The sequence below is a fragment of the Phoca vitulina genome, unplaced genomic scaffold (assembly GCF_004348235.1).
Source record: "Phoca vitulina isolate PV1807 unplaced genomic scaffold, GSC_HSeal_1.0 scaffold99, whole genome shotgun sequence".
Classification (NCBI taxonomy): Eukaryota; Metazoa; Chordata; class Mammalia; order Carnivora; family Phocidae; genus Phoca; species Phoca vitulina.
The window spans coordinates 1,814,442-1,828,195 of NW_022589802.1; the positions used below are offsets into that span (position 1 = coordinate 1,814,442).

Sequence of the window (13,754 nt, forward strand, 5' to 3'; positions counted from 1 at the left end):
CCTTATGGTTCGTCTCCCCCTCCAATTTCCCCCCTTCATTTTTCCCTTCCTTCTCCTAGTGTCCTCCATGCTATTCCTTATGTTCCACAAATAAGTGAAACCATATGATAATTGACTTTCTCTGCTTGACTTATTTCACTTAGTATAATCTCCTCCAGTCCCATCCGTGTTGATGTAAAAGTTGGGTATTCATCCTTTCTGATGGCTGAGGAATATTCCATCGGATATATGGACCACATCTTCTTTACCCATTCATCTGTTGAAGGGCATCTCAGCTCTTTCCACAGTTTGGCTATTGCAGACATTGCTGCTATGAACACTGGGGTGCATGTGGCCCTTCTTTTCACTACATCTGTGTCTTTGGGGTAAATACCCAGGAGTGCAATTGCTGGGTCATAGGATAGCTCTAGTTTTAATTTTTTGAGGAACCTCCACATTGTTTTCCAAAGTGGCTGTACCCACTTGCATTCCCACCAACAGTGTAAGAGGGTTCCCCTTTCTCCACAACCTCTCCAACATTTGTTGTTTCTTGCCTTGTCAATTTTTGCCATTCTAACTGGTGTAAGGTGGTATCTCAATGTGGTTTTGATTTGAATTTCCCTGATGGCTAATGATGATGAACATTTTTTCATGTGTCTGTTAGCCATTTGTATGTCTTCTTTGGAGAAGTGTCAGTTCATGTCTTCTGCCCATTTTTTGACTTGATTATTTGTTTTTTGGGTGTTGAGTTTGATAAGTTCTTTAAATAATTTTTAATTTCAACCTCATTAAATTTTATTTCTGCACTAAGAGATTCTCTAGTGTCTTTTATGCTTTTTTCTTCATGCACAGCTAGTAACTTTATAATTGTTATCATGAATTCCATCTCTGACATTTTATTTATATCCATATGAATTAGAGCTGTATCAGAGATTATTACTTCTGGTTCTTTATTTTGTTGGTCAATTCCTCCTTCTAGTCATTTTGCCCGGAGAAGAATGGATGAACAAGAGAACAAAATAAACAATCTCAACCATGACCTAAGTGAAATACACACTAGACAAATCCAAAGAAGTCAGAAACTAAAAAAAAGGAGAAAAAGAAAAAAAAGAGGGGGAGAGAATATAATCTCCCAGGTGGACAAAACAGGGTGATCCACTTGGTCCTGGGTGTATTCTGGTCTGTTTGTTAAAAGACACTAAATTCATGTATAAAATGTAAATGTAAAAATGAAAGTTAAAGACTTAAAGAGAAAGAGTTGATACAATAAGAAACTAGTTGAAAAAGAAAAAAAGAAAAAACCAAAAGGAAGTTTTTAAACTGAAAGATAAAGGTATCATGAGAAAAAACCTTGAATTCTATATACTATTTTCCCCTAGCACTGGCATTTTGCAGTCCTGTGTGCTCCATAAACTTGGTGTTTGCCTGTTGTTCCAGCTGGTCTTCTGGGGGAGGAGCCTGCTGTGCTGATTCTCAGGTGTCTTTGCCTGGGTGGAGTTGCACCGTCCCTTGCCAGGGGCTGGGCTCAGTGTAAGCTGCTTCTGGTTGCTCTATGTGGCTTTTGTTCCCTAAAGGCTTTCTGTGCTTCTTTAGAGGATGAAAATAAAAATGGCCATGCCCTGATCTCCAGCCCCAGACCTGAAGGATCATGGCCCCCTCTCTTCAGTAAACCCTCAGGGATAAGCAGTCTTCACTTTTGTGTGTGCCAAACTCTGCAGATTCCTGTGGTGTGCACCCACACCAATCGTCCCAGGGGAAGGCGGTGGATCACTGTGTTTCTGCCCTTTGCAGGGCCCTGACATGGAGAGCAGTCACCCAATCATGTTGTGGTTCTCTTTATGGCAATCTGAGCTGAGAGCCCCCTCCTGGGCTCATTGACTGTAACTGGTTTCCCCGCTCCAATGCTTGGGAATTCTTCCAGCTCAGGAACCCCCATTCTTTCTGTGACCCCGGGGTTCCTGAGACAACGCTGTCCCACCTAGGATTCTGCCCTGTTTTGCCACCTGAGCACCTTTCAGGCAGGAGCGTATCTCACTGGAGCTGACTTCTAAGGGTTCTGATTTTGCATTCCAGGGCTGTATCAGTTTCTGGTAGCTGGCTTACAGAGGCTCCCTCTCCCCGCTGTTTATCTTTTGAATATCCCCTCAGATTCACTTCTCTGTACCTCTTACCTTGCAAAGAGTGGTCACTTTTCCATTTGTAGGATTCAAGCAATTCTTTTCTTACATCTCAGATCAAAATCATAGGGGTTCAGAATGATTTGATAATTATCTAGCTAAATTCAGGGACCAGCTGAAACAAGGTCCCCTACCCTTCCACCATCTTGCCTCCTGTTGTGTTTCTATATACAAATAACAAACCACCAGAAAGAGAAAATTAAGAAAACAATCTCATTTACAATGGCATCAAAAAGAATAAAATACCTAGTAATAAATTTAACCAAGGAGATAAATGACTTGTACACTAAAAACTATAAGATATTGATGAAATATATTGAAGATGACATAAATAAGTGGAAAGATATTCTGTGCTCATGGATTAGAAAAATTAATATTGTTAAAATGTCTGTATTACCCAAAGCAACCTACAGATTCAATGCAGTCTGTATCAAAACACCGAAAACATTTTTCACAGAACTAGAACAAAAAAAATCCTAAAATTTATATGGAATCACAGAAGACCCCAGATAGCCAAAGCAGTTTTGAGAAAGAACAAAGCTGAAGGTACCATGCTCCCAGATTTCCAACTATATGACAAAGCTATAGTAATCAAAATAGTATCATATTGACATAAAAACTGACACCTAGATTAATGGAACAGAATAGAGAGCCCAGAAATGAACCCATACTTATATTGTCAATTAGTTTACAGCAAAGGTGCAAATATATATATATTTATATATATATACTGGAGAAAAGACAATCTCTTCAATCAGTGATGTTGGGAAAAAACTGGACAGCCACATGCAAAAGAATAAAATTTGACCACTATCTAACACCATACACAAAAATCAACTGAAAATGGATTAAAGACCTGAAACCATAAAACTCCTAGAAGAAAACATAGATGGTAAGCTCCTTGACATTAGTCTTGGCATTGGATTTTTGGATCTGAGGCCAAAGCAAAGGCAACAAAAGCAAAAATAGAGTAGTGAGACTACATCAAACTAAAAAGCTTCTGCAAAGCAAAGGAAACCATCAACAAAATGAAAAGGCAGCCTACTGAATGGGAGAAAATATTTATAAATCATATATCTGATAAAGGGTTAATATCCAAAATATATAAATAATTCAACTCAATAGCAAAAGAAACAAACATATAAGCAAACCAATTAAAGAATGGGCAGAGGATCTTAATAGACACTTTACAAAGAAGAAATACAGATGGCTAACAGGCACATGAAAAAATGTTCAATGATACTAATTATCAGGGAAATAAAAATCAAAACTACAATGAGATATCCCCTCTCACCTGTTAGAATGGTTATTATTAAAAAGAAAAAATAGTAACAGATGTTAGGACATGGAGAAAAGGGAACCCTTGTACGCTGTTGGTGGAAATGTAAATTGGCACAGCCACAATGGAAAACATTTTCAAAGTTCCTCAAAAAATTAAAAAAATAGATCTACCATATGATCCAACTATTCCACTTCTGGATATTTATCTGATGAAAATGTAAATACTTATTCAAAAATATATATGCACCCCTGTGTTCATTGCAGTATTATTTAGAATAGCCAAGATATAGGAACAACTTAAGTGTTCATTGATAAATGAATGAATAAAAAAGATGTGACATATATATATATATACATATATACATGCACACAACGAAATACTACTCAGCCATTAAAAAGAAGGAAATTTGGCCATTTGTGACAACACACATGGGCCTTTAGGATATTATGCTAAGTGAAATAAGGCAGACAGAGACAAATACCATATGATTTCACCTACCATATGATTTCACCTATATGTGGAATCTAAAAAAAAAAACACATGAACAATTATCATATGGTTTCACTCATATGTGGAACATAAGGAATAGCATGGAGGACCATAGGGGAAGGGAGGAAAAATGAATGGGAAGAAATCAGAGAGGGAGGGAGACAAACCATGGGAGACTCTGGACTCTGGGAAACAAACTGAGGGTTACAGAAGGGAGGGGGGTGTGGGGGGATGGGGTAACCAGATGATGGGTATTAAGGAGAGTGTGTGTTGTGATGAGCACCAGGTGTTATACACAACTAATGAAATGTTGAACACTACATCAAAAACAAATGATGTACTATATGTTGGCTAATTGAACATAATAAATAAATAAATACATAAATAAATAAATAAATAAATAAATAAAAGGAAGAAAATAGCCTAGGGAAAAGAAATGAACAAACAATACAAAAAAATAATCAGGGGCGCCTGGGTGGCTCAGTTGGTTAAGCGACTGCCTTCGGCTCAGGTCATGATCCTGGAGTCCCGGGATCGAGTCCCGCATCGGGCTACCTGCTCAGCAGGGAGTCTGCTTCTCCCTCTGACCCTCCCCCTCTCATGCTCTCTCTCTCTATCTCATTCTCTCTCTCAAATAAATAAATAAAATCTTAAAAAAAAAAAAATCATAGACACAGAGAATAGATTGGTGGTTATCAGAGGGGAAAGGAACTGTGGGGTGAGAGAAAAGGGTGAAGGGGGTCAATTGTATTGTGATGGATGGTAACTAGACTTATTGTGGTGATCACTTTGTAGGGTATACAGATATCAAATTATTATGTTGTACACCTGAAACTAATATGTTACATACCAATTTTACCTCAATTAAAAATATATTTGCTCAACTAATGAATCATTGAACATTATATCAAAAACTGATGATGTACTACTATACCTTGGCTAGTGGAACTTAAATTAAAAAAAAAGAAAAAAAATATATTTGCTATACATTCCAGGTACCTGACACTAGGTGGAGTAGCATAAACACAGTGCTAGACATCTAACCTACCAAATGTCAAAAGCTGTGAGCCTTGCCCAGACAGTCTGCAAAAGAGGGTGTCAGTCAATTGCAGAGATTAGATTAGAGCTAACACAGACTCTTCTAATTTCTGCTCCCCTAAATCACCTGTTTGTTACTCTTCTAGAGAGCTTATCTGTAATTAATACTATTGGGGGGTGGAGTCGCTGAGAACTTACAGTATCTTAGTCCCCAAAGGTTGTCAAAGACAAATGGAAAGGCTATTAACATAAGAAGAGAGCACACCACCTCTCAGATCTGTGAAAGCCTGTCCACAAGTCATTGTAGCCTACTCCCTGAGTTCATATGGCTGACCAACCAAGACAGTCACATGGGAGCTCATTTCCACCAGTTCAGTCCATCTTCAAGATGAAAAGTGTGTACAACAATAAATGTTTGTTCTCCAAAATTCCCAGTGATCTGGAAGTAAGAAAATAAAGTTAAGGTTTTGTCCTTCTAGCCAAGATTCCAGTCCTCAAAGCCACACTGTTATTAGGAAGATTGTCATCAGAAAAAATTGAAGAGTCCATTGTGGCCTCTAATGAGAAAAGGGGGTAAGTGGCTTTTGTTCATAGCATTCATCTTATGAGCTTGTCTCTAATGGAATTGTGACAAACTTTCACCATAAAACATTTCAGTATCAGTAAAAAAAGAAAAAAAAATCAGACTTGAGCCAGAGGAAAGTGAATGAGGGATAGTGAGGATGTGTAAAACCACGTCAAAGGGAGAGGAGACATAGTCAAAGGAAGTCAGGATATTTAGTATGGAAAGAAACAAGAAGAGCAAATTTAGGGGTACCACTATCCCTTTCTTTCAATCTCTGAAGATCTTTAAATCTCAAAAGATTAAGAAGCAAACTTTGTTGTGTGAGTCCAAAGGGCAGTGCTAAGACCAATGTTTTTTTTTTTAAGATTTTATTTATTTATTTGAGAGAAAGAGAGCATGAGCAGAGGCAGGAGAAGAGGGAGAGCGAGAATCTCAAGCAGACTCTGTGTTGAGCACGGAGCCTGATGTGGGGTTTGATCCCATGACCCTGAGATCATGACCTGAGATGAAATCAAGAGTTGGATGCTTAACCAGCTGAGCCACCCACATGTCCCAAGACCAGTGTTTATTTGTGTGCTAAGGTGGAACAGCTAGAGAGTTGGGGAACCTACTCTGGTTTCTGCTCAAAGGAGAAAATTCATGATTTCTTGGGAATCTATTTGAAGTCAAACCAGAAAATACAGTTTGTTATGAGCAACATATTCAATATAAACACAGTGATCACTTGCTGATTGGCTTACCTTTACTCTTTCAGATGAAAGTAAGCAGAAATGACATGGGGACTGGTTGATGAGTTCCCCACCAGTGGGAGTACAACTGAGGGCCAAGGTCATGTGTGTTCATGTAAAGACAGGAGCTTTCAAGCACTTCCAATATCATGGTAAATTTGCAAAAGGAAAACATAATTCTGTTCACCTTTGGTTTCAAAGGGTAACATTGGAAGGAAATTGGATCCCCAAATCAAATAAAGCACCAAGAATCTGAAAACAGTTGTTAAACACGGGGGGGGGGGGGTGAGGCCCTTTTATCTCTCCATTAATTCATGTCTCACATTTGTCTCTCCTGAGAAGACTGTGAACTGGGCCTGGACTGTGAATTGTAGCCCTCACCAATTCTAGTCTAATTCACTGGTCTTTTCATTGAGTTAAATGAAAGAGCAAATTCCTAATCATTCTTTCACACAGAGAAGCTGGAGTAGTGAGTGGACACTCTCTTCTGTGTCTCGGACCCAAGACCTTAGATTTCTGGGTGACTTTTATCTATTTGTATTTTACCCATTTATCCTTTCTTGCCTTTTCCTTCAATCCTTTTCTAATTATCTCCTCTCCTCTTTCTTTCTTCCCTCCTTCTTTACTCTCCCTCCCTTTTATTTTACACCAGTGTACTAGACCAAACTTCCCAATTCTCTTTCCCTGCTGCAAAGCCAGGGAAATTTCTGAAGCTTGGGTGAGCCCTAATTAATTGGGAAAGCAGCTTCTCCCCACTGTTTCCTTCTTAGCAATCAAGGGGTACCTTTTAAGTGAAAATGAATAGTTGAGAGAGAGGAGGAACATCAAATTTCCATAAAACCTCCTACATTCCTCAGGCAGCTTGCTTCTTGCTACTATTGGGCACCTTTAGTCAGATGCTTTTTGTTTGGCTTTACAGTCAGGGTTCCTAGTTAGTACAAAGAAAAAATTCAGAATTTGTATGGTCCCATACTCTCATCGTACAAGAGAGCAACTAAAAGTAAAACAGTCTTGTTCAAGTTATTCAGAAAGTCAGGGGCAGAGATCCAGAACCCAAGCCTTGCCATCTTAGCCCAAGACTCTTTGTTATAGCCATTTCCCTTTCTCCCTACAGTGACCACTTTCCCCTGGGTGGTCTCCTGCAATTTAACTTTACCACCAGTATTTTTTCTCCTTTTTTTTTTTTCTGTGGTCTGGGTAATCTGTTTTTAGTCTGTTTAACTATCTTACAATTTTACAATTATATTGGTTTAGAAAGTTGTTCTGTATCTAACTATGTCCTGCCTAGAATACTCGATTCAAATGTAATTGTGGTCTCTTCCATTACTTAGTTAAATTTGTTTTATGTACTGGAAGGTAGGACAATACTTCTCTAGTCAATGAACCTGGGAGTGTATCTGAGGGGACAAGTCTTCAGGAGGCATGTTCTGGGTCCTGAAGTGTTATCTCTTCTCCTTCAAGTATAGAAATGCCTCTGAGGGAAGCCTATACTCTAGATAAAAGCCAAACTACTTAAGACACAGCTCTAAGGGCACCAGGGTGACATAGTCTGTTAAGCAACTGATTCTTGGTTTTGGCTCAGGATGTGATTTCAGAGTTGTGAGATTGAGCCCTGCAAGATTGAGCCCCACAAGATCAAGCCTGGCAAGAGCAAGCCCTGCAAGGGCAGTCTCTGCATGGAACTCCACGCTCAGTGCGGAGTCTCCTTGGGATTCTCTCTCCCTCTCCCTTTGCCCCTAGCCCCCTGCTCATGTACATTCTCTCTCACTCAAAAATAAATAAATAAATCTTTAAAAATAAATAAAACACAGCCCTAATTTGAAAGACATGTTATTTGCTGATTAAGCCTGGGAGTAAGGTGTGTGTTTTGATGAATTGACTATAGTGCTGATTATTATTATTATTCTTAAAATGTAGTGTTTGTAGATATGTAGATATATATAAATATACATCAAATCTCATGTGGACCTTATTGGTATTGGCTGTGCTACTGGTGTACTCTACTGGGGTTTGGTATGCTGGACTGAAGTGGGATTTATTTGAATTTAATATAATGATGAAGTATTTGCTAGGCTGGAATAGGCTGCCCTGTGTTCTATTTGAGGTATGCTGGAATGTGTGGCCTAGTCTGACCCACACAGGGGTAAACAGGGCTGACTGAAGCAGGAAAAGAGAAACTTAGCAATGAAATAACTTCACTTCTCTGGGTATCAGTTTCCAACTTGGCAAATATGTGATGAGATTCATCTATCCATACCAAAAATGTTCAGTGAGTACCATCTGAGTAACAGACTCCTTTTCAATGTACTGAGAATACGGGGATAACAAAACAGGGACACTGCCATACAGGAGCTTTTGGGTAAGGTAGGGGAGACAGACAAGTAAATAGATAGTACAATAAAGAAAAATAAATGCAAAGAGAATGTATCAGGTGATATCAGTCATCTTCAACTCTCAGTCACTTAACCCAATGAAAGTATATTTCTCATTCATGCAAAGTCTGTTGTTGATCCAGGAAACATTTCAGGACAGTTGTCCTTCATGTGTTGGCTCATTATTCCAGCCTGGTTCAGTCTTATGGTAGCTCTATAATAACATGTTTCTATGATGACCATGGCAGGAAGGGTCTTGAATTGGACATTAATTGTTCCAGCCAGAAAGGGACACATATAACTTCCTCCCACAACCAAAACTAGTCACATGGCCTCTCCCTATGTTAAGTGGGCAGGGGAGTGGGAGGGCAATCATTCCATGTTTCTGGAAGTATTAAAGTTGGATATTAGAACATTTGTAACCTACCACAGGTAAGGGTAATCCTGGTGTGAGTGTCTAGCACATATGAATATCAGTGATCTCTCAGGGCTCTTCTTAAATTTTAGAGTTTGGGGAGTCTGTTGTCATTTTCAATGATATCTAAAGGGATAAACTTTGTACCTGTACCTAGCATGTTCTCTAAACAAATATTATAGGTGAGAAGTTTTTGAGAGGTTTTCCTATCACTATGTCAAGTATCCTTTTTCAGATGTAGCAAGTTAGCTGTCATTTGGAGTACTGCACTGGACTCTCTCTGAGGTAAGGGAACTGACTTTCATGACACTCTGCTTTTCTACTTTCTTTGGCCTAGATGCAGTGACTGAAGTGAAGACGGACATCTATGTGACCAGTTTTGGCCCCGTCTCAGACACTGACATGGTAAGTTATAGTTCCTGCAAAGGGAAAAGTGAAAGATGATGCAACAGATCAAGGAAAATAAATTGGAGTTTGTAGCTCCTTTCTAGGGAGAAGCCTTGTCTCGTATGAATTCCCTACCCTCACCATCCTACATTTGGCCAAATTCATCTTTTTCCCTGCTCTCCCAACCTATTCACATATAAAACATATATGCTCATCGGTAATATCCTTCCCCTCTTTCCACAACACACCTTTCAAAATTAAACCTATATCCCTATCCTCAATTAAACTTTCCCTGACTTCTCTCTTCACATTTTGTCAACACTGCACACATATTAGCAGAGTTAGGTTATGGGAGGAGAGCATTGTGGTGGGGACTCTCGGAGAGTCAAGCAGCCTGTGGTGTCATCCAAGAAGTCTGTTCCTTGCAGACAGGCTCCATTCGTTGGGGTAATGGACTGACCATGGTGATGTAAAATATTTGGAGAAAGGGTCAAAGCCACTTTTGGAAACTGATCCTTCTACAGATGTGTGCAGGGGAAAGCTTCAGAGAGAATCAAGGAATAGAGCAGGGCACAGCAGAACCAGTAAGGGGAGACTCATGAGCCATCTTCAAGGACTTCTCCTTCTCCTTCCATTATCCCTTGCTGCCAAAGCAAAGAATGTAGTGGAGAGTTGAGGCAGGAGACCCCATCCTAATGGACCATCTGATCAATACCTACCCTATCAGATATTTGATTGAATAATTATCATGTAAGGAAACAAAGAAGTTATTATATGCTCAATATGCCTGGCAGTTAATAGATGCTCAAAGAATTTTTGTTGAATGAGTGACTTTGTATGGAAAATAAAAATCTTAAAATCAGAAAAAAATGTTTAAACAGTATGAAATATCCAAAAAAAATATGAAATGTCCATGATCACTACTTAGATTTTTTTCTGTGTATCTTCAGTGGCACTACTACTTAGCAGGAGACAAGTTTTCTTTAGACCTGTTGGGTAAATATAAACAATTATATAGGGATGTGATAGAGTTTGTCTGTAGGTAACATAGAATGATTGAGTGGATTTGAAGAGGGCAGTAAAAATATGCAAGTGTTGTTTTAGAATGATTTAGAATGACCTAGCAGTCTGTACAGGGTGGACTACAAGGGGAAAAAGACTGGAGGCTGAGAGTTGGTTTAGGTATGTTGACTTTACATGGCTCTTCAGTCAGGCAAGGTCTGTAAGTCAGTTGGAAAAGTAGGCTAGTTTTCAGCAGAGGGAGTCATGAGTGGTTGTGAGGCCAGGCCTGAACTTTGTTTTTCAAGTGTGGAACAAAGAGGATACAGAGATATAACAGACTCCCTGTATACTCCTTAAGGACAAGTACCAAGTCTTCATGGCTTCCCTGGCACTTAATAGAATACTTGACACATAGGGAAAGCTCAGTAAGGGGCATGTTTGATGTATGAGGGGTGGAGGAGACGGGTCTCTCACAGGGGCATCAGGAAGGCCTGTAGGTCTAGATTACTCTCTCTCAACCTGTTGACTACTAACACCCATAGCTTTAGATCCAGGCATGTGTTAAAACTATTGCCAGTTGGTCATTCAACAAGTACTCCTTAGAAGCCCAACTCTGCATTAAGGGGCTCTAGAAATCCCTATGTTCAGAGAGCTTATAGGCCACTGGATATAACCAGATTCACCAGAGATATGCAGCTCTCTCTTTGTATTTCTGGGAACTAATGATGGATTAGGATTTTTACAAGAAAGCCACTGAAGCTACTCTTTGAACACACACATTTACACTCACACACTCTCATTTACTCTCACTTATGCACCAACATCCACAAGTACATTCAGACAAATATACATGTGTACAAGAAAATACATACTTAATAAAAATAATCCACATGCTATCCCAGGCACTTCATGAACACACATGTGCAGATACCTAAATCCAGGAATACTGTGGAAACACACGTGTAGCCTCTACCCAAACCAGTTCCTTCCCCACCCAAGTAGGCACACATGGGTATGCAGAGGCCCTGGAGACATTTCAAACAATCCAAATTTTGTATCTCTTCAAGTTTCATATTCTACTTGTTTGTTTTTCTCCCTCAGGATTAAGTAGAAGCAACAGAATAGCTTTCCTGATAGGGAGGGCAGACTTTGATCAGATAAATTTCAGGTTATTTTTAGCTGCACTTCCATCTTGTTACAAGGTAGAATAGCTATGATCACTCTGGCTGGGAAACACATTAATGGTGTTTTAAAAAATTTCTTCTTCCTGTACTTAGTATACTGTGGCAATTGACCCTAGGTCAGGGATGACTTTTTGGGTGAAACATCAGAAAGTTGTCTGACTTTAGCAACTAGCTGAAACAATCACCCAGGCTCTCCTGAGACTACAGACTGCTTGGGCGAGTAGATGAAAGTTAGAGCTGGCTGGGTTCTTGACTCACTTCCAGCCAAAAGGAATCTTGGTCCAGAATACTTTCGTAAGGATATAGGGACAAGTTTCTTGTTCACAAAGAGGAAAAACTGTGGTGCCAGTTTGAGCATTGAACCAGTGTCACCCATAACCCTTTGCAGCCATTGTACTCCTTACTAAACACTGACCTCCACAGACATAGATGCTGAGTTTGATAAAAAGCTCCATAAAGGGCCATACTTGTTTTGTTAATCTTCATATCACCAATATCTTATCAATGTTTGACACTTGGTAGACTCTCAACTATTTGTTAAATGCAAGAATAAATGAGATGTCTCAAATTAAATTTTGAGGGGAAAATTATGACTGTGTTTCTCCGCTTGACTGAAAGTCCTTCAAAGGTAGAGAACATGTCTGGAATATTTCTGTATCTCTAGCACCTAGCATAGGACATGATACAGGTCCTTTGTTAAGTGTTTATTGAAATGATATGAAACATTAATAGCAAGCCGTGCAGACAAAGAGTAAAAGTAGCTTTCTTTAGGAGACACTGTGGAATAGCAAGACTAGTGAGTCAATGATTGATGACTCCAAGCTTTGGGCTACTAGTTTGGGTGGCTTTGCCATTTATGAATGTAAAGAGCTGTGACAATAGGTAATTGGGCAAAGAGGTGAAAGCAAACAGTAGTAGATGTTTCTAAGGGAAAAGTCAGAGAAAGAAAATTTATTAAAGACTATAGATATAAATTGGAAACCGATTACAATGGGAATTTTATAGTCATTACAAATGAAAGTCTTGTGTTACAAATGAAAGCTTGATGGTCAAAAAGAAACCAAACATGCTGCTCCTCAGTAATACCAATCCTGTACCTATGCTCTCCCGGGAGAAAAACAGAACAAGGGATATGATCCCAATTTGAATTATCTAAGGCCATATGACCGTCTATGACTTTCTACGTTTAGAAGAATTTACACCATTTTCTCAATCCATGTATGGAAAGATGGTGTAGGTGGCAGTGAGGGGAAGGCTGCAAAAGATTTAGTGAAAATGCAGTTTCATTGCCATTTCTCTCTCAAATTGGTTATGTCCATTCCTCACCAGTGAGCAATGGCTGTTGGCAAGCGGAAATTTTCCCTCTTCTCCCAAGATCCTTTGAATCAGAATGCAGAGAAATGGGATACTGGCTTAAAAATGGAAAGCTATGCATATGATCAGTGATTGGAAAGGAAGGTAGAAAGGAGACAGTTGATATTTTCTAAGAGAGTAGATCTTAAGTGTTCTTACCACACACACACACACACACACACACACACACACACACACACATAGGTGACCATATGAGGTGATAGAGGTGTTAATTTGATTGTGGTAATCATTTCACAATGTATACATATATTAAATGATCAATTATACACCTTTACAAATCACATTGTACAACCTAAATATAAACAATTTTTAGTTGACAATCATACCTCTATAAGGAAAAAAAGAAAGCTAACAGCTGAGAAAAACTTTGGATGCTCTCCTGGTCCGAAGCACCTTCTATAAAAACTTCTAACTCTTATCCTAAGGCCCCAGATTTTGACGTACCACAGGTTCAGGGACCCAGGGTCCTGGATTATGTATTTAATGAATATCTATCTGAATGTACTGATAAAGCTAGTGGGAAAATAAGGAGGACAAAGAGCAGTAATGTTAGTAGAATCAGAACGAGAACAACTGGGAAACTTAAAATGCCAATTCTAGGTATTGTCAACTTCACTCTCTTCCCAGGGATACTTTAACTGTTTAGATACCTGCTAGGTAACAAGTGCCAGCTGCCGCTTGTCAACAGAGAAACTTCCTAGGGTATACAGTGGACAGCCAGGTTATGAGGCAAGTAGTAATACAATAAGAGAAATAATCATA

At 39.2% G+C, this 13,754-nt stretch overlaps 1 protein-coding gene across 2 annotated transcripts in view; it reads left to right on the forward strand.

Moving 5' to 3' along the window:
- Positions 1-13,754, forward strand: part of GABRA3 (gamma-aminobutyric acid type A receptor subunit alpha3) — a 352,889-nt gene that overhangs the window by 216,215 nt on the left and 122,920 nt on the right. For both annotated transcript variants that reach the window (XM_032397394.1, XM_032397393.1), the window contains exon 4: positions 9,383-9,450. In XM_032397394.1, coding sequence (XP_032253285.1) covers positions 9,383-9,450 — 68 coding nt within the window. The remainder of the gene's footprint in view (positions 1-9,382; positions 9,451-13,754) is intronic.